Source organism: Homalodisca vitripennis, chromosome X, assembly GCF_021130785.1.
Source record: "Homalodisca vitripennis isolate AUS2020 chromosome X, UT_GWSS_2.1, whole genome shotgun sequence".
NCBI lineage: Eukaryota > Metazoa > Arthropoda > Insecta > Hemiptera > Cicadellidae > Homalodisca > Homalodisca vitripennis.
In genome coordinates, this window is record NC_060215.1 from 125003288 (window position 1) to 125024742 (window position 21455).

The 21455-nt window shown below is 33.2% G+C and overlaps 1 protein-coding gene across 2 annotated transcripts in view; it reads right to left on the reverse strand.

Moving 5' to 3' along the window:
- Window positions 1–21455, reverse strand: part of LOC124369851 (piwi-like protein Ago3) — a 58853-nt gene that overhangs the window by 23635 nt on the left and 13763 nt on the right. For both annotated transcript variants that reach the window (XM_046827982.1, XM_046827981.1), the window contains 8 exons: window positions 18280–18483; window positions 14841–15042; window positions 14182–14381; window positions 12296–12409; window positions 10516–10684; window positions 8846–8941; window positions 7370–7535; window positions 1148–1329 (listed from right to left, as the gene is read on the reverse strand). In XM_046827982.1, the coding sequence (XP_046683938.1) occupies window positions 1148–1329; window positions 7370–7535; window positions 8846–8941; window positions 10516–10684; window positions 12296–12409; window positions 14182–14381; window positions 14841–15042; window positions 18280–18483 (1333 nt within the window). The remainder of the gene's footprint in view (window positions 1–1147; window positions 1330–7369; window positions 7536–8845; window positions 8942–10515; window positions 10685–12295; window positions 12410–14181; window positions 14382–14840; window positions 15043–18279; window positions 18484–21455) is intronic.

Here is a 21455-nt window from a genome sequence, read left to right on the forward strand (position 1 = left end):
TTATCTGATATTTTTACTATACGAAATAAGCTTTGTCCCATCAGCTTGAGATAACTGTGTTCCTAGTGTGCAATTGCAGAGAAAAAGTGCTTTTAAGAAAGAATCAATTTTTTGACTCCAGTACAATCAAATTGATGGATAATTTAACAATTATTTGAAGGTGATCTACCTTTGTGTGTGTGTTAACTTGAGTGACTTACGTACTTAAGAAAAGTAATACAAAATGCAGAAAATTGTACAAGAAACATCGAAGCAAGACAAAAATTGGATCTTGAGGATGTAATAACTGCTGGCATTGCCCAGTTTTTTTTAACTTATAAATTACAAATTTTTATTTTTTTCTTAAAACAATCATCAGAAATTTTAATTATCTTCTTATTTTATTTCAAAAGAATGTTAAAATAGGTTTTACCGATCTTGTTTTTTCCACAGATGGGAATTTTTATTAATTTAGATGTTATCCATAAAGAAATAAACATGGATTTGATTTTTTCATCTATTTTTCAGACAATGTGTAAATAAAACGGATAGTAGTAATCATAACTATGTAATAGCGGGAACAGCTGGTGGTCAGCACTGATTTAGTAACAACGCCTAAAGCGTTATCACACTATTTTGGTGAGGGCTGCTCTAGTAACATTTAGATGGACTTAAAATTATAAATCTTGATTTAAAATGTGAATATATACAGTACAATCTACAGGTGTTTTAATTGATGTTATTTTTTACCTAACTCACTTTCCTATCCTAGCATTCTGAAACACACTTGAACAAACAGCGTGTATAAAAAAACATAGACACGAATGTAGCAGAGTCCAACCAGGATATGATTTGGCAAGAGAGCAATTTTCTAACCATGCCTAATGAGTCCAGTTTACACTCAATTAGGCCTATGACTTCACAAGTTTGGCAAATTGTATAATTAAATTTGTACAATTTATCTAAATTTTATAAATTATTCAATTTATACAATTCCCAGATAAATTTGGAAAATAAAACCAATGAAATAAAATCATAATATAGATGGCTACTTTATAAGGCAATTAAAGCCATATGTGTACACATTTCCACATGACTTTGAAAAAATAGCAGTTTCTCTGGATAATTAAGAGTTGACTGTGTCGTTCATACATAATAAAGAACTTACAACTTCCAACATCTGTTGGGAACTCGCTGCTCTACTCCAGTCAGCGTTACATGAGCCCATGTCTTCAAAGTTTCTTCCAAAGAAAATTTTCTCTGGTGGCAGAGTTCGGGCAGTCAGACAAATCGATCTTTCTGGTATTGCAAGTCCCCATTCATCCAACAGTTTAACACAGGCTGGTGAATCTAAAACATTGAACATATATACAGGTATGATTATTGTTCAATGTGTTAACATCATTACAATTTAATATTACAATTACTGTTTTGGATGAAAATATATTTGCATTATGTAAACTACTGATTACTAAAACAAGCTGTTTTTGTACGTTGCATTTGAAAAATTGTAACTAGCTAACCAAATTAACAATGTTTTATAAATAATATTTTGGTAGCAGTCTGTATTTCCAAATTTTATCGTCGTGCATCTACTCGTGATTGACAGCTGATTGGTAACGCAAATTAAAGGTCACTAAAATTAAATTTTTGTACTTGTGATTGGAAAACCACAGATACATAACCAACAACAAATTATGTCTATTTTGTAAATAATATTTTGATTGTAATTCATATCTTCTATATTTATTTTAATGCATTCATTACCACAAATCTGCTTGACAACTTCTCAGTAATACAAAAATGATTGATCACTACATGTTTTTGTAGTACACCTCAATATAACAAATTCCTTGATATAACAAATTTTTTTAAATCCCCTAGAAATCTCCATAAGAATCAATGCAAATTTCACCTCTACATAACAAATAAAGCATACTTACAACCTCGATATAACGAATTTTTAGTAATCCTGGAAAAAATAAATCACCCAAAGTACAGTGAATTTTTCGTTTTTAGAACCTCTTGTAGCGAAATTCACCTCTATATAACGAATTTTCCACGACTGCACCTTGTTATAACGAATGTAAACAATCACAATGGCAACAAAGGATAACAAACAAACAATCATGTCTCGACATGAAAGCTTAGTCACAGCCACTCCGGTCTGAATTGCTAGACAAGTTTATTCAGTTGTTATGGAAAGTAACGATGGACGCCAATAACAAAAAGAAACGGCGCGCTTTAACCCTCCAGCTGATATGAAACGAATTTTCGTCGCCAAAGGCCCGTCCAATTTGGCTAGCACGAATATTTGTCGCCAAAGTAGACATGCACAGTTATTGAAATTTTAGGCAATTAAGGTTATATAAATGATTTTTATTTTATATATTCTGGAAGGGCATTAACTATAGTACCAATTTTTTGTTCTTACTTCAATTATTGTCTTCTTTGTTTACCGTAAAACATCGTTCTCTATGGACAGCTGACGTGAAACTGTAAACAAGTGCTGGATTTTGTATTTGAGGTTACGAATCCAATAGTATTTGTGGAAATTGTTTTTTATTGTGTTTTAGTGTTGTTATTATTGTTGAAACCTTTAGAGACCAATCAAATGATCTTAGAGAGCTCGCAGTACGGGATCTAGTGACGCTGAGTGAAAAATGAAACTTTGTATATATTATACATATGTAAATAACGTAAGATTAAAATTTATTATTTTATTTTATTTTTGTTTTATCTGTCATACTTATATAAGTATAAATGCAGTCATGAGATTATGTTATCCCACAAGCAATAATATTTATTTTGAAATCTACCCATTTTTGAAAATAAGTAAATACACAAGCTTTTTCATACAAAGCCCTGTAACACATACGTTTTGAGGTCAAAGTTACAATAATTATATATTTTTGGAATCAGGACAAAATTTTGAATAAGTTATACATTTACAGTTTTGATGTAAAGGTTATTGCTAAGCAGTTACACAACGGAATATTTACAACAATAATGTCCAAAAAACATTTTTCTTTCATTTCGTAAAAAAAAACAAAAATATTTTTCCATGGAAAAAATAAGATATTGTTATTATAATGCTCTCCATATAGTTGTGAATACATTGACATATAATAGGTTATATTTGGACTAACAGTTATGAAATGTGATACATTATAAGAAACGTCTGCGAGGCTGTTAAAATAGAGCCGCCAGTACAGAGTGACACCATTGCCAGTTCTAGGGTTAAGCGTAGAGTGTAAATGAAAAATTATCAAATGCATTGAAGACGATCCAACGAAAAAAAATTGGACATTGCGAAAGAATTTGGCATTCCGCCTAGCACTTTAGCTACAATTTTAAAAAAGAAAGAGAAGTTCGATAACGGAAATGTTATTGTGTTGTAAAATCAGAAAGATAAAGTCGTATGAGCTGAAGGACGTAGAGGAGTGTGTGCTTCAATGGTTGAAGCAGTTCCGAGACAAAAATATTGCGATAAGTGGACCTATACTTTAAGAAAAAGCCCAGTTTTGCTTTTAAACTGGGACACGAGAACTTCCGAGCTAGCAATGGATGGTTTCAAAACTTTAAAAAATGAAATGAACTTATTTTTCGAAAAGTGTACGGTGTAAGTGCAAAAGTCGATGATGGTGTTTGTACTGAGTGGAAAGATAAACTTCCCGAGCTAACCGAGGGATATGAACCAGAAATGTTTACCTGACAAAAATTGTCATTTAATGGTGATAAATATCATGGTAGAAAAAGTAGTAAACATCGTTTAACAGTTATGCTGGGAACAAACTGCACAGGGACTCATAAATTAAAGCCTTTAGTAATTGGAAAAGCAATAAAACCACGTTGTTTTAAAAACATGAATAAACTTCCTACAAACTACATGGCGAATACAAAGGCTTGGATGAATTGTGACGCTTTCAGTGCATGGCTTTAAATTGTTAACAAAGATATGAATAAGAAAAGGAAGAAAATTCTCATCTTCACTGATAACTGCACGGCTCATGGAGACATTCCTAGGCTGAGTAACATTAAGGTCGAGTATCTTCCTCCAAACACAACCTCCAATCAGCAACCGCTAGACCAGGGCATTATCCGAAGTTTTAATGTAAATTATAGAAAAGAGGTCGTACAACAGTTCCTTAGAGACATGGAAAGCAGTTTACCTACAAATATCAATGTCTTGACGCCATGTGGATTATCACAAAAGCGTGGAGTAAAGTTACAGAAACTACAATTTGTAATTGTTTCAAGAAGAGTGGATTCACTGTCACAACTCAGGAGGACAATTCAGACCAGCCTCCTACACAAGAAATCAGCACTGCGGAGGGTTTGGAAACAGTCAAAAAAGCATTAGAGCTAGAAAGGATGCAGAGTTTGAAGACTTTGTTACTTTTGATGACGACATGGCTGTATGTGGGGAGTTGACGGACGCTGACATCATTAATTCTTCTGTGACCTCTGTTCCGGACGAAAACATGGCTGCCGAAGATGACGATGAACCAGATTGTGTAATGACCGACCCGAATTTAAAAGAGGCTCGTGAAGCCATAGTGTTCTAAAGCGTTTTTTTTTTTTTTTTTTTTTCTTAAAAAGGGTGGTCTGAGTGAAAGTGTGGTAAAATCTATAACTGAATTGGATTGCTCATTGGATATTATTAACGTCACATCACATAAGCAGACTACTATTACTGACTTTTTCTCTAACAAACAGGGCGAAAACAGCATCAATAATGATGCCATTGAAACACAAAATGTATATTAGGCCATTTAACCTTTAACGATTTGTAATTTCCAGTTTAGTAATACTGTACAGTATGAGTACTGTATTTTATTTTACTGTATTATTTACTATCTGTAGCGTAAGATTTTTAGGTCATGTTTGCTTTTCAACTTTCAACACTATGTGTTTTCAAAGTACATAGCTACTGTATTAGTTTTTCTGTTTTACATACTGTAATCTTAATTGAAACAAACAAATTAAAATAAAGTTTCATTGTTCCAAATTAAATGCATTTTTATTTCGTTTTACACACTATTTAAATACAGTATAGCATACAATCTCACAACGTTTCAACATGACCGAGCCGAGGGTCTGTGAACCTCGATGTAGCGAAATTGTACCTAACCTAACCTCAATATGACAAACCTCATTATAACAAAGTACTCGATATAACGAATTTTCTGTCTGGTCCCTTGAGGTTCGTTATATTGAGGTTTGACTGTACACACATAAGTAAGACTGAAAAGCCTATTACGACCTAGGGGGAAATCTTACCTACTTTTCTTATGTATTTTCGGTATAAGGGGGAAATCCTTATTAAGGTTATGCAACATTCCAAAATAATCATTATTAAAGTTTTGCGTTATACCAGTCTTGCTTTTTGGACTGTAGCCAGGGAAAGAATGAATCGTTCAAGCATGTTAGTATTCATTTCTCTGTTTTTCCATAAGCCATTGTTAAAATGTAATATCATAATGTCAAGGAAGCCCAACATTTTAAAGTAACTAATGTGAAAACATTCATAATTTTGTTCATTAAGGTTAGTTTTATAAAAGTATTTAATGCATTAGATTTCAATTCATACTGGCGCAATCTGGAGTAAAATTTATATATTAATGTATTATTTACTATCTGCATTACACTACCGATCAAGCACTGTTTACTTATTATTGATAAAATTTAAATATAAACAGATGTTTCAGAAAGTTTGTCGAACTATAGCGGTCAACAGCTGTTTATGAAACGTAAAAACTACAATTTTTTCTGAATTTCAAAATATTCCAGTTAAATTTTCTTAACTTTTTCTTCACATAAACCTTCCTTGGATTTCAATGGACATTTTACAAAAAGAATTAACCGAATTGGTCCAGCCGTTATCGAGTTTAGCGCTTACCAACAAATTTCAGCATTCATTTTTATTTATAAGACAAGATAAGATATATTTTTTTCTGTGTTGATGTTTATGTTTATTGTATTCTTATAGCCATATTTATCATGTTTAATTTCCTGAAGACGGTTTAAGCCAAAATATAGAAATTGTTCATTAATATCTTCCTATTTCTTATTGAAGATTAACCCTTAGCATGCCGTAGACGGAATAATCCGCGATGTTGTTAGGTCTTATAACACCAAAGACGAAATAATCCGCCGATCGATAACAATATATTTTATTACTGTTTTTGAAGTTTATAAGCTCAATATAGATAAGCCACAATACTAAGTAATGTACCGGCTTGACCAAATAATCCAATTGCAGCTGTCAGCTGGCCGCAGTAGGTAAACAATAAATTGTTTTGTTGCTGGCAGCTGTTGTTCCACTCCCGTCTGTACGCCGATGACGATACTATCCGCCATTACCGACTGTCAGTGGAGCACGCATTGTGCCTTTGGGACGTGTTCTTGTGTTGTCATTCCTTATACAAACAGTTGTAAAAAGTTATTGTTACCATGTTTTAGGTGTTACAATCAAGTTTTTATTGTTTCTTTTCTGTTGTGTAATTATGGCTGCAAGTCATGTCCCGAAACCCCATGGCTTCATTCCGATTTGTATTTTGAAGTTTACCACAACTGCCTAAATCTATCATCAGAACTTATAAATTAATCAAGATCAGCATATTACACTTTATTTGTTTTCTTATCCTTGTACATAGCTTTCCAATTTTTCATCACATATATTTGATTACTCTGTAACCTGAATTTGATTTTTATTGAAATATTCCATTATTATGAAAAAATGTGATTATTTTAATGCAAGTATTACATTACTGTAAAATTTATTTTGTGTGTGTGTGTTATTAGTCATTAGGAATGAATAAAAAAATAGCTTTAAGGAATTTTCATTTAAATTTTTTCACCTTAAATGAGCGTAATCTAAAAAAAATACTAAATTTATATCGGCGTTCAAGGGGTTAATATATATATCTATATATATATATATATATATATATATATATATATATATATATATATATATATATTATATATATATATATATATATATATATATATATATATATAAGCTACAAAGATGATAAGCTTAGTGAACCATCATCAAGCTTAATTACTACCTGGTAGAATAGTCTCGACCAGGCTGAAATGTTGGATTAAAGCACAAAATGAAACCTAAATGTAATTGTCAGGAAATCCTAGAGCTTTATGTTAAGACATTTGCAAAGTATTAAGTGATTAAAGATCCATATCACTTTTTCCACCAACTTAAAATTAATAGCATTTTGGGACTCTTAATTTATAAATTGTTAGTGTAAATAACAGCATTATATTTTTTTATCAGTCAATGGAATACAAGATTAGGATTTTATTTCTTATTAAACTACAATTACTTTGTTAGAAAAAAGAAAATTGTGTGACAAATAAAACTAACTTTTGATGCTATCAATAAAGTCTTGTAGAAGACGTTGTCTCTGGTTAGGATTGACACGAGTGTACATAGATACGTCCTTTATGACTTTGAAGTCATTTCTGAACTCATCTGTCAGCCCAGTCATGTAACACAACTCTGGGATCAGCATCAACAGCCCAGTACCTCCCTAGAACATATCACACTCGTGTTAGTTTTACATAAAACAGGATGTCCTCAGGGAGTTTAAAATAATCCATAAGATAGCTTATAATGACATATAACACTTTATTTACAAGCAAATTATTTATTTGTTTCCATCTTTAATTTCTATAGAAAATAACAAATAAAAAATTTGCTATGCATAATGTACATTTTACTATTATTTCTCCTGTTAGTTAAAGGATCATAGTTTCAATCACAGAAACAAGAAACTAATTATTTTAACTTGGTTTTGTTATTTAACTTTCAAATTACCATCAGCTTTACTGACTTTTTAGGATATAAACATATTTCTGTCCGTGCCAACTCTGACTGCATATCCAAGTCATCCTTGTTCTCACCGACATAAGAATTAAGTATGAATTAGACTTATTTGGTATTTAGGGACAATCATATAATATTGTAAATGCAGAGCCATTAATCTTTCAAGGGTCTGCCCGATCAATTTATCATCTTATTATAAAATCTTGAGACCTAATATGTTTTTTGACACTTTTGGAACAGCTAATGGAAAAAATAATATCTAATGACAGCATTGTTGACTGTGCTCGTTAAATGTTTTAATGGCTAGGGATGCTACCTAGAAGTAATATTTTATCAACCTTTTCATTGACAGTGATTTACTTGTTTTTCATCACAGTTCCTTCAGACTTACAGAATTGATGGAACTACTACTAACTTTCTGCAACTCTAGTTTTACTGACATCATATTGTTATTTTCTTTTCAGAGTTATATGTATAAGAAATAAAAACTGTCATTTTTAAATGGCAACATAAACATTTCTTACACAAATTAGTTTTTGTTTGGATTTAGCTTACCAGAAAAGCTTAGTATTTTTCTTTAGATACCACTGTAATATAGAGAACTGTAATCTTTACAACAATGTACGTATAATATGTAACAGTTTTGTTCAAAAGGAGTTCTTTAAATAATAAAAACGTAAAAGTGTTCTCCCGTGGCAGAGAAATCTAATTATCCCGGTTTTTACAGAAGCATGTCATTACAATTTGTTCGAGGGTAGGTTAACATACTAAAGTTAAAAAGGATTGTTGCATTGTCTTTTGAGTCTTTTAAAGACAAACGCACGGTTATTTGTATGTCATTACTTTTCAATTACTGAACGGATTTAGATATGTTATACCATTTTTAAATACAAACAGAGATTATAAAGAGAACAATTCCTTTGATGCGCACTGAAAGTGTGACTGAAGTTACAAGATGATTTGAAAGAGATTTTCAAGATATGGAAATATTTTGGTTTGCTATAACTAACTCACCGGTCTCTTGCTTGGTTTAGGTCTGTGGACAAGTAGAGGTTGTTGGAAGTCATGAATCTGAATATCCTTTCTTCGATGATACTCAACATAATCCATCTGTAAATTAAAATATTATGAAAACAAATGGGAAACAATTACATTATTTACAACAGTTCAATTCCATAATTCACTAAAGCTAATGACTATCAGATAATAAACATTCTGGATGATTGGAATCCTTCAAATATACAGGAAAATTTTTCATTTCTATATGCGAATTACACAACCAGTGTTTGGCCAACTAACAGAATATTAAACATGTTACTACTCACTGTAAATTTGCAATCTTGTGGACATTAGTGAAATTGAGTCCAAATCCCAATCATTATCATTATCAGAAAAGTTACACACTGTTGAATGTCTAACTTACAACAACGCATCTGGATGAATCTAAAATTGATAAAACCTCCATATCTTTATTAAAAATAAAAAAATTACAGTAGCAACTTCAAAAACGCAATTGAAAAAAATGTTCTGTTTCTAACATGGACAGTGAAGCTTCACCACGTGATTTTATGATAGTTCCTTAGTTGACCGTCATAGTATAGTACCAATCAAACAGCACTACTATTGATTTGTAGTAGTTCAAATAATCACTACTACAGGCTAATGTGTATTGTATTACAGCTGCCAGTCTTCGTGGCACGTGATAACACGGACGGACATGGCAGTTAAGGGATTAAAATGAGATATTTCTCATAGTTCTACTACCAAAAATGAAGGCACAAATGTATTTGAAGTTTGACATTGTTCTCATGGGGTAAAACTCAATTCAATACAGCCGACTAATATGTTATTTTTATTGCAATAAGGGAATTTATTGCGGCTGAATATAACATAAGCAAACATGTCAAGTATACATTTGAGATATTTGATATACATGAGACAAACCACCCGTCTGTGATCTATAGCGACTGAACCAAGAAATATCTTTTTTTGTTTAACGAAAAACCCCCTAATATGACCCCAAAAAATTCTGTGAAATAATTTTTAACATCCAAAAATACCCCACAAGAGCACTCTTGAGAAGTAAGCATTATTTTGTAAAGATATTACGTGTCAGTTGTAAATTTTCAGCATATTTCCAATATTTTTTGTAATAGTTCAGACCTAGGATATTTCAAACTCGTAAAAGCAAAAATGTCCAAATAGTAAGGTATGACTTTCATTACACCTATCATTAGCTCTTTGGATAAGAATGGCTTTAAAAATATTTTTAAATTGTTAGTTTTAATAGAAACAGAAAATGTTACAAGAGTAAAATCAAACTGTTACATTTTTACCATACTTAACTATTGCTACCAGGCCTGCAGAGGACTAAATAACTATTACATCAATGAGTTAATAATAATCAGCAAAACTTTAAGGTAAGAAATTCACCATTATTACATACACTCATGTTGTTTAGTAGAAATTAAGTTTTATCCAACATTTAAATTATATTAACTCAATTCATTCTTGACATATCCTCATAAGTAAATGGCTTTGCTATTAGTCAGCCAAATTCCATGGAACCATCATGGAACTCTCTTGCCTGTAGAAATACAGGTTCATGGAAGTCTACAGCTCAATTTTTTATGTTCAGCTCAGACTGAATAGAAATGTTGTCATCCAGTAAAAGTGATACGTACCACTGTTCCATCAGCTTTCTCGAAGGTACTTTTAGGATTTTGACTGAAATCAATATCATCAATTCTATATATATTTACAGGCCTCATTGTCATAACAGACTGTCCAATCAGCATTCTTTCCAAAACAGTTTTCCAATCGCCTCCACCACCACGAGACAAAATATCTTTTCTGAAAAAAGATAAGCATACATTTAAGTTGTCAAACACTTATTGAAATGACATATTTTATAAATAAAACTCTCTTAAAAATTATCTATAGATACCTCAAAATTAATCAAGCTTAACCCTTTGAGTGCCGCTGGCATTTTCCCAAGTCATATGCATAAAGTGCTGGGCTATTTTTGCATATTTGTAAGCTTTTGGGGAAAAAGCTGTTGTATAAGAAAAGCTGCCTTATATTAAAGAACTGTAACGTGAGATTGACAAAAATAAATATCTTCCAGCAACTCAAATTAAAACCAGAAAATTTTATAGCCAAGGGCCCACAGAATATAAATAAAATACAAATTTTCAGAGTAGAAAAATATGAGCTGAGGAGCGGACCAAAATAAATGAAGTGACAGAAGATAAGGGATGGGTTAATTTTGATAACTGAATATGGTGGTATCCATTGTCTATGTAAATATAAAATATGATATAAGAAATAAATAACAATGTCAACTATTCTCAATACCATTAAACAACTATAAATAATTAAACACTAATCATTGAAAACACGATACATAGAATATAAGCAGAACATTGAAGTGATGAAAATTGATCATATGGCAAAATATAAACAATAACAAAACAAGCTATTAGTTGTGGTTCCAGTGTGAAAACATAAAGAATCAAACTGGAATAATTGCTTATAAAGATGCATAAGGGAACAAAACTGCGATCTAACGGTAAACGGAAACAAATACGTGATCATTAGCGTTTAGAAAGAACACAACAACTGCCGTTCGGGCAAGATTATTCAGTCTTGTTCGGGCCGCAACAAGTCACGCTTGGGCAAGTTCCCCAATGACCCAGCAGGGATCACTTCTGGCTGGTTTATATCTACCAGTTGAACCCACCACTGGGCACAGCAAAAACCGATGTGCCACTACAATCTGGGCAACCTTATGGATGTCCAGTAGCAGCACATCACTAACCGCAAATGTTGAGATTCTGGGGTTCATGGGCAATTTGATAGGTCTAGTCTACTGTGGAAGATGACTGTTGGTGAGTTGGTGGGGTTTGTTCCCTAACCTCAGAGGTTCTTGTTAACCTCAACAAGGGTGTGCCACCCCCTGGTTCAGAGCTGGCCCCCCTTGGTATTTTAATAATAAATTTTTGGACGTACATAATAATACAAGCTGTACACTTATTCAATGTTACTATCTTTTTTTGTCACTTAACTGTTTTATATCAAATCTATTTTTTTTTTTCAGATGTATCATAGCTTTTAACTTCATACAGCAGATTATTTAATCTGTTAAATATTAGCTTGTCATATTCAAACTTCATACCGGAAATTATGTTGAGCTATGAAACGTTGGCAAATGGTGGATTAAAAAATAGCAATTGTTATATTTTTTATTTATAATAACATCCGAATATGATAAGCATTCAATAAAAAGGCCTATAACATAAGAGTTAAGGAGTATATTATTGATGTAGTATAAGTCGGTGTTATTGTCTGATATCTAATCTCTACTAGTTGGAAAACAAGTATTAAATAGAGATCATTAACATATATCAGTAATGTATAACGTTTATTGTTCGAGTCTTTATAACAAAGTAAAGAAATACTTACATAACGTCCAGAACGGTCTGAGTTCGCAGAACTTTATTGGAAGAATTGCAATTCAGCATAATTCCTCCTTCAAATGCATCTACTGCTGTTACGTATCCTGGCCATATTTCAAGCCTAAAAATTTTTAAAATTTTATTACACTATAAGAAGGCACCATGCACAAAGATTCATATACGCACATAAATATCTTTTACTTAAACATTGAATATCAAGTTTTAAGACTAGTATAGCTGCCAACACCTGCATTTATGGAAATCAAGATGTTCCTACACGGGCATTGCTACATATGTAGCATACTTTATTTTATTGTTTTACTCTTTCTTCTTTTCATGCTGAATGTTTCTGATTTAATGATTGTAAAAAAACTACTGAACCAGTTTTGAAATATTTTTACTGTTTGGAATTAAAAATCTCTGATTGGAATGATTCCAAATAATCCAGGCTTAGTCAACATTAAACTACATTGTATTGCTGCAGGTCATTACAGTATTTTTTCACTTCAAGACACCTACAATGATTAAAAAGATTTTCATTTTTGTGAGACAAACTTATCTTTTCTACTTAACACTATCTTGAACACCAATTTTATTTTATATTAAATAAAAGTGACAAGTTATGTAACTGTAACTGAACATTTAAAGACTCAAACCAATCATTTTTTTTTTAATTATTTAAACTAAAAGTTAACTTACTAAATTTTTAATGTATAAATTTATTAACTTGTATAAACTCTTAGAAGGAAGTTTATTTGACTTGAAGTATTCTCATTGCCAAACTCAAGAAACTTTAACCCATTATTTCCAAAAATTTAACTTAAATTTGAAATAAGTTTTTATTCTAATTAATTATTTTAATTCAACAAATTCATACAATTGGTGTTTTACATTTTAAGAGCACAGCAGTAATTACTTCACAATTAACTACTTCTGAAAAAAGCATGAACATAACGTGAATAAATATAAACATGTTTTCAGTATGATTTCAGTAAGTTTCAAAATCAAAGTCCAAGTGTAGCTAGTTAAACTTATCACAAGGTGTTCCGGTTTCAGGATTCACTAAAAAAAAATAATTAGACTCCGAATTAAAAATCTGTTCAGATAGTGAACATCATAATGGGGTATATAATGAGGTATGAAAAGACAGAACAGAACATCATAACAAAAGGCTGTAACTTTGCTTCCCTCTGATCTATCAATGAGTTCTTCCTTGGATCAAGATGAATTTATGTACTATGCTACAAGTCTCGATGATCACAAGCCTATCAAGAATTGTCACACAGACCGAGAATGGCACAATTTTAAGAAAAACCTGTCAGATCCTTAATAAAAAGACAAGATTCGAATTTCAATCTGTTTGTACAAAGTAGACATACCGGGTGATTCCGATAAAAGTGCACAATTTTTCCAGGTTAATAGAGGATGTGAATACAAACATTTTTGTCTAATACACATGGGGTCGCAAATGTTTTCGAGAAAATTGAGGATTTATGAATAGCCTCCTTGTAGGCAACACTTGGTGCTGACCGAGATCCAGCTAGAAAACGGAAAGCTACTGAAACTAAATGTGTTTTTCTTCTTAATTACAAATAAAAAACACATTTATGTTATGTTATTACAAATGAAATAAAGTTTTGTTTCAGCAGCTTCTTCATTTTTAGCCGAATCTCAAAAGGAACACTAAGTGTTGCCTACAAGGCGAAATTTTAAAAATTCTCAATTTTCTAGGAAACCAAACACTTAGAACACTACATGTATTGGACAAAAAATTTTTGTATTCACATCCTCTGTCAACCCTGAAAAATATGCACTTTTATAGGAATCACCCTGTATAATTAAGTTTTTATTTACTTACACAAATAACATAAAAAGTACTAGAAAACATCTTACTTGTGTTGAGGAATTGAGTATGAGCGATCCTTGGAGAAGTATTCTCTATCTAACTTTACCATATTCAGCTCTCGTTGGATGATGCTGAACAACACATTGAACATATGAGTACATTCTCCCATTGATCTTTCCTTCTTGAAGATTAGTGAGATGGTGTGTGTTTCGTTTGTTATCGGATGCACACTAGTCAATATGGTGTCCTATAGCACAGATATAAAGAAAATATTAGTCTGACAAATTCAATAAAGAACTAAAAGCTTGTTTTTTTAGAAAAATAAAATATACTATGGACTATCTAATCAATGCAACATGTACTTGATCATATTAGTCTCATTGTTTTTTAAGAATCAGAATCTGAAACTTCTAATTTAACATTATATTATGGAAACTACACAATTACATTTTAAAACTAATCCTACAAATTGTATTTGTTTAAACTATCTAGAATATAACACTTGATTAAAAATTAAATAAATTTAGCAAAGTAAATTTTTGTGTTTCTTATTTATTGAAAGAATATGTATGTACTAACTTAAAAACTTAAAACCTTCAATAATAACAATTCAAAATCATTGTTAAAAGAATTAATTAAAGGTCAAAAATTAAATAATCTTATACTAATTTAAATATGTATATAAATGACTTAGAACTTAACTTACCACTTCATCAAGTTTTCGAGGTAAATACATTGTCACTCCATCAAAAGTTCTGTTTCGTCCAAACAAATCTCTATGTTGAACAAACAGTAATTTCTCACAATAAATTCTGTCATCAACTGGTGGATTAAATCTAACTTCATATTCATAAATTCCTCGTCCTTCCTTTAAATATAGATGGATGTAATTAGCTGTAGCAGGAACTCTGAAACAAACAATTTATAAATTAGGGTTTCAATTATTAAATCTAAAATGCGTACAAAATCTATATTTTATGGAAATGAATAAGTTATAGGTAAACAGTAAACCAAAAACAAAACTGGTCAAACCAAACACTGATGAGATCAGGTTAACTGAGTCTTGATCACCTAATTTTTAGTGATAATCAAGGCACACAAGATAAAAATAGCATTACAAAAAAAAGTGAAAAGTATATTAGTACATTTAATTAATATTGTACCATGTATCACTTGGTATAAAGATTAGGTAATATAAACATGTTGTTGTTTCTCTTAAAAGAAAACAATGTGATCACAAACTTAATAGTAGAGCATGTGAGAAAGGTGCAACCGATCTTGAAGTTAGTGTAGTAGCTAAAATTGGAAACTGGTGATTTTTGGTAAAAGACAAACAATTGGATTGTGCATAACACAGAACAGCAGTTATCAAGTAGGAAAACGTTGAAAAAACTTGAGCATAGAAAACACTAAAGAAGCTTAGTTTATTTGGTTTTAATAAATGATATCTCTAGGAAGACTACTTAACAGGACAATGATACAGGGTGACACAGAATAACGGGAATTTTTAAAAAAAATTCTAAAAAATAAGAGTGATGGAAGAAAATGGTTTTATTTGTATTAAATGAAACATCAAAACTTGCCATTTATGAAACACTGATGGAATTTATGATTTTTTTAAAACAACATCCTTTAAGTGGCATCCTCGTCTACGAATGCATTCTTGAAATCTGCGGTGGAGATTCCTCATTGACCACGGCAACATCTCAACTGGAATACTGCTAATTTCATCCCGAATTCTCTAATTTACAGTTCTTGGTCGAGTTGTGAACACTTTAGTTTTGAGGTAGCCCCACAAAAAGAAATCGCACACGGTCAAATCTGGCGATCTAGGGGGCCAGGAAACGTTACCGAATCTTTAGATGACACGGTTACCAAACAATACTCGCACAGCTTCCATTGACTGTCGTGCAGTGTGTGATGTCGCACCATCTTGTTGAAACCAGGATTCTTGAACGTCTGGAAAATTGTTCAATTCAGGTGTAATGAAACGTTGTAACATTTCCACGTAACGATCAGAATTGACAGTTACTGCAATCCCCCGTTCATCCTCAAAAAAATAAGGTCCAATGATCCCATGTAATGAAACAGCACACCATACTGTAACCTTATTAGCGTGTAAAGGGCGCTCATGAAGTTCATTAGGATTTTTTCTTCATTGTTTATGTGTGTTAACATTGTTGGCAGAATTGCAATCGCCACTGGTAATCATTTTCCTTCAACTGTTGCACTATCTGCAGCTTGTAGGGGTGAAATTTTAATTCTAAATGAAGAATTCTGCGAACACTCTCACAGGACATTTCAACCGCAGCTGCTTGCTTACAAATCGAATGGCGTGGACTCCTCAATACAGATCGGCGTACAACATCAATGTTCTGTGCAGCACGAGCACTTCTTGGTTGATTTCTTCTTTAAAGCTGATCAACTGTCTTCAAAATTATTAATCCAACTTCTAATGGCATGTTTTGACAGAACAGAATCATGACGTCCTAAGTTGTAAAAACATCGGAACTCAATCTGGACAGCTTTCAAACTATCACCGTTTTTATAAAACATTTTTATAGCTAACGCACGCTGTTGCCCGTTCCACTGATCCATGGCTACTGTAATGGCGACTTGCTTACTTGGTCACTGTCACTGTCCCGCAGTGCTGCCACAACACGTTACAAAAATTCCTGTTATTCTGTGTCACCCTGTACAAAGTTAAGACTATTGCCATTCACATCAAATTTAAATATGCTGGATGAACTTTGACTGCTAGCTTAGGGTAGCTTGATCGTTGGAAGAAACAGAATGGCGTTAGGCAATTAAAGACTAATGGCGAGAAACTGTGGCTTATCTTGCAGAATTGAGACAGGATTAAACTAAAGAATATTGTAATAAAAACAAACGATAGTAGCAAGAAATTAATAATCTACTCCAGGGAACAAAAAGAATAAAGATATGATGTCACAATTCATTTGGAATACTTAAGTTTAAACCAATAATTTTTTTAATAAATTGTGAAAATCAAGCCATTAATTACAATACTAAATATCAGATATTATATCTCTATTAGTGTATAAGGAAATAAACTCCAAGAAAGTGGAGGACACAAAAACTTGTTTCCAAAGGTGATATTTTTTAATGGTCAGAATCGCCAGAGTCCTGGAAATTTTACAATCTGTAACATTTTATGGGATATTCAGACATCAAGAGATCCCATAAACAGAGAATTCTCAGCTTCTAGAGGTCAAGATATCCTACTGGTTCCGAAGCTCATTGAGACAAAGCTCAGAGAGAACAGAAACTGCAAGAGGCAAATCTTCTTGAGATATGGAGCTACTAAAGACGAGGAGCTGCTAGAAACTGACAGCTTCCAAATGCTGGAAAATCTGTAACACCATACACACCCTGAGTCTTGGAGCAACAAGGGCTGATAACTCTCAGGAGCTTGGGGGTTATAGGTTGGAAGCTTCCAGAAATCAGGAACTCAAAAAGGCATAGAACAGCTAAAGGCAGGGAGCTCTTAGAGTCTAGTGATTATATAAGCTAAAAACTTTCTGACACAAGAAGCTTCCAGAAATGTGGAACTAGAGGATGAATCTTTTTGGAATCCAGGAGCTACCAGACGTCACAGATTCACAGAGACATCGGGATTTCCCAATAGCTGTTATCTCTCAAAGACTGAGATTCCGAAAACCTCCTATGGTTTCCCAAGATGCCAGAGTTATCCAGAGTTTCCCAAATGCACATATATTCTTTTTAAGTATTATCAGTTTAAAGGGGATTCTTTCCTAGCTAGCTTGTCAGAGGTAAATCTAGGATAGGCCTAAAAATTTTGTTAAGGGAAAACTAAGTCTATTGGCAATGTCTATTGTACTGTATTGTGTGTAGTGGCAATAAAGAATTTGATTGATTGATTTGATTGAAAATAAATATTAAAGCGATAATTATTGTAATTATTTATTAGTAATCTGTGAAGAAAAATATCTGCTCACAGTTTTACTGTGTGTGTTCATGAAAATTGTTTTATCCAACTTGGTGAACTATTAAATTGAACTACCTGAGTCATTCTATGTGTTAAAAGATCACTTGATTGTTATGTACATGTGTTTAATAAATTATAATAGAAGCTGAGAAAATTAAAAACAAGGAATACTTACTCCTGACCTGTTGTACCTCTGTTAATACTAGGTTCTCTGTTTGCATCAATCTGTATCCGTCTAAATTGTTTTGTGACAGAGGTTACTTCAGGTGTAGTAGAAGCTACAACAGCAGGTGGTGGTGGTTCAACATGGCTCAGTACTCTCTGCAAAGGTGTAGGTGCAGTCACACGTGGCGCTGGTAGTGATGGTTGACTTTGTAACCTGTAACATAATCAAGAAAAATAAAATATATATATATACAGGGTGTACATAAAGTCCTGCACGGGTATAATATTTTCTGAACGATAACAGAGAAATAAACAAGATTTGGTACATCAATACTACACCTAAAAATCTACTTTTTGATGGAACTATCAGTTTTCTGTAATATCATGGGAACGTCCTGCAAGGAGTCTTTAGAAATAGTCATTAGAAATCTCAGCGACCTATGACGATCGGAAACACTTCCTATTTCCATAAAGTGTTGAACAGTTCTCCCTACAGTTGTTCTAGAAATTGGCTGCCTTTCGTGAAAGTAGTCATTAAATAAATGGCATGCTTCCTCGTGTGATCGTCTGTTATTTCCCCAACCAACCATCATAAGAAGTGTTATACGTTCACGTTCGTCAAGCGACATAATGTAGTTGAAGAACTACAAGCAATACGACAAACTCTTTTGTACTAAAGCGCACTGATAAAATGGATGGACAGCACTACTAAAACAAGAAAACTAGAATAGCCTACTATGAATAGACTGGCTAATAGGAAAGTCCTAACTGCGACCCAAAAATAAGAGATTTCTAATTGTTACTGTTATCAGGTTTTCCCTGTTATCAATATATTAGGACCAAATTTGTAACCCTTGAGGATACCTAATGTCATAATTCACTTATGTACAACTGACAAGCATAATGTAGTAGTTAGCTGCAGTATTTGTTTGGTTGCAGTTTTGCTTTACTGGGGTTATGGCTACTAATAAAATGTAACCAAGTAAAATCTTCGAACAGCCGCCATTTTGTACTGGATCAATCTTTTTGAGTGCGGTTTGCGGCATTAAACTCTGCTAGATAAGCCCTTTAAAATGATGTCCATATTGACCTATGCTCCTATTTAAGATTTCCTTCTGACTCCTTGCGGGACGTCCCCATGATATTACAGAAAACTGATAGTTCCTTCAAAAAGTAGATTTTTAGGTGTAGTATTGATGTACCAAATCTTGTTTATTTATCTGTTATCGTTCAGAAAATATTATACCCGTGCAGGACTTTATGTACACCCTGTATATATATATAGAGGAGACCGGGGGCTATTCCAGTTCAAGTACCCATTGCTACATATCTGGAGTGAACCATCTTGTCCCTAGGTTTTGTCAAATCACATGGGAAGCGTCCCAACCAAATCCTTTTAGTGAGGAAGCTGCTCATCAAAGTGCACATCAGAAGCTGAACAGTTTCAAACGACCAATACTGAAGAGGGCTTCTAAAGAGCTCAAGTAGTGAAATGGATTTGGATAATAATCACCAGTTAACACAATGGGATCCTATGGAACTCTTGGAAGCAGTTGAGAAACTTCAGTTGAAGAGTGAAAGAAAAATAAGAATGACTGAAGCAGATAAATATGTTTCAAATGGCTTCTTAGTAAGGGAGTCCCTGAAGAAGAGGCCAGAAAGAGACAGTTAAGGCTATGTCTCCAGACAGAAGGACCAAGCGGCCTACATTGGAAGAAACCATCTCAGAATCTAACCAGGGTGGAAAGAAGGCTAATGTTGCCAAGAGATCTTAAAGCGGGTTCCCTAATTAGGAAGCAGCCCTGGGAGAATCTTTGTGTGGTCTGCCTGCAGACAGTCTGGTGAGATCAGTAAAATCCCGTCTATGGGCTAAACAGGAGAGTCACAAGACAGCTTCAATGACGCCTTCAAGGTACCAAGATGGGAATTATGATGTCGACTTACTGAGAAGACTAATGAACAGAAGAATGGAATTCAGGATTTCAGAGAAGAAAGGATGACCTTTACGCCATAGCTTTTCATCACGTTGGCTAAGCAGCTTGTGTGCAGGACACCTCAGGATGGCTAATGTTCATTATAAATCTAAAGTCATTGGAAAGGTCAAGCTTGAAAGCTATAGAGGAGAATGATCTATAAAAATCGAATCTGTGCGTATACTTTCCAAATAAAGAGACTCTCATTCAGCAAAAAAGATTTTGAAATTGGTCAGAGTACAAAACTCTTGAGATGGCCAAATGGAGAATGGTATGGAGTGACAAGGGCACTGCTGTAAATCTCCTGATTTCTGTAGATCTGGCCTTCAGTCAACATCTCAAGAAAGAAGATTACACAAGTTTCTACAAATTTAGCAATTCTACTATACATGACAGGAGTATAGTAGAATTGTGTTAACAAACAGACTGTCAAAAAGGTGACTGAAACCAGTCTAGAAACTCTGTCATCTCTTCAGACTGGCTAAGACGATAAGAAGGTGATACAGACTGCCACTACCTAACAACCTGTCCATAAGCCTCACAAAAAGCTTGTAGGCGAAGAGGGTGCTTCCAAACCACTATCCGGATCTTGATTTGCCACAAAGGGGCTTCTGATCCAGCAAAGGAAAGGAATATAAAACCCATAGGCCAAGAAAGTGATGAAGAGGCTTTTGGTCGTACAGGTCTCCCAGTCTAAGATGTAGTGAGCAGAATATTCACCTACGACAAAACATATGTGGTACTCATTTAATAGCCCTACATATATGGAGAAGGAGCTATAAACTTCCAACCAGTGCAGGTAAGTTGTTCTACTCTACAAATTCTGCAGAAAAAGTCAATACATTTTTTACCCTTTTCCCACAGGGATTGGTTGCAGTAGAAGTGAGGGTACACTCAAACCAGGAGAATGGAAGTTATCATCAAGGCTCCAGCTTAAATATCAGGTGAAGGGGAAACACTGCCTCCTAAATGAGTTGAAAGAGTGTTTTTTTTTATTTGTGGCAAAAGAAGGAAGAGTAGCTTTGTCATTGATTGCGATACCAATGCCTATCATATGATATAGTCAGCAGTGACACCAATAAATGAAGTGAGTCTCAATGAAATACTGGTCAGCAATGACAGGTATAAAATAGGGGCAAAGTACCAACATTCAGGAATATAGTTGGCATGTGAACAAAGAAATATCATGTCAAATCGTTGGCATAAAAATTCT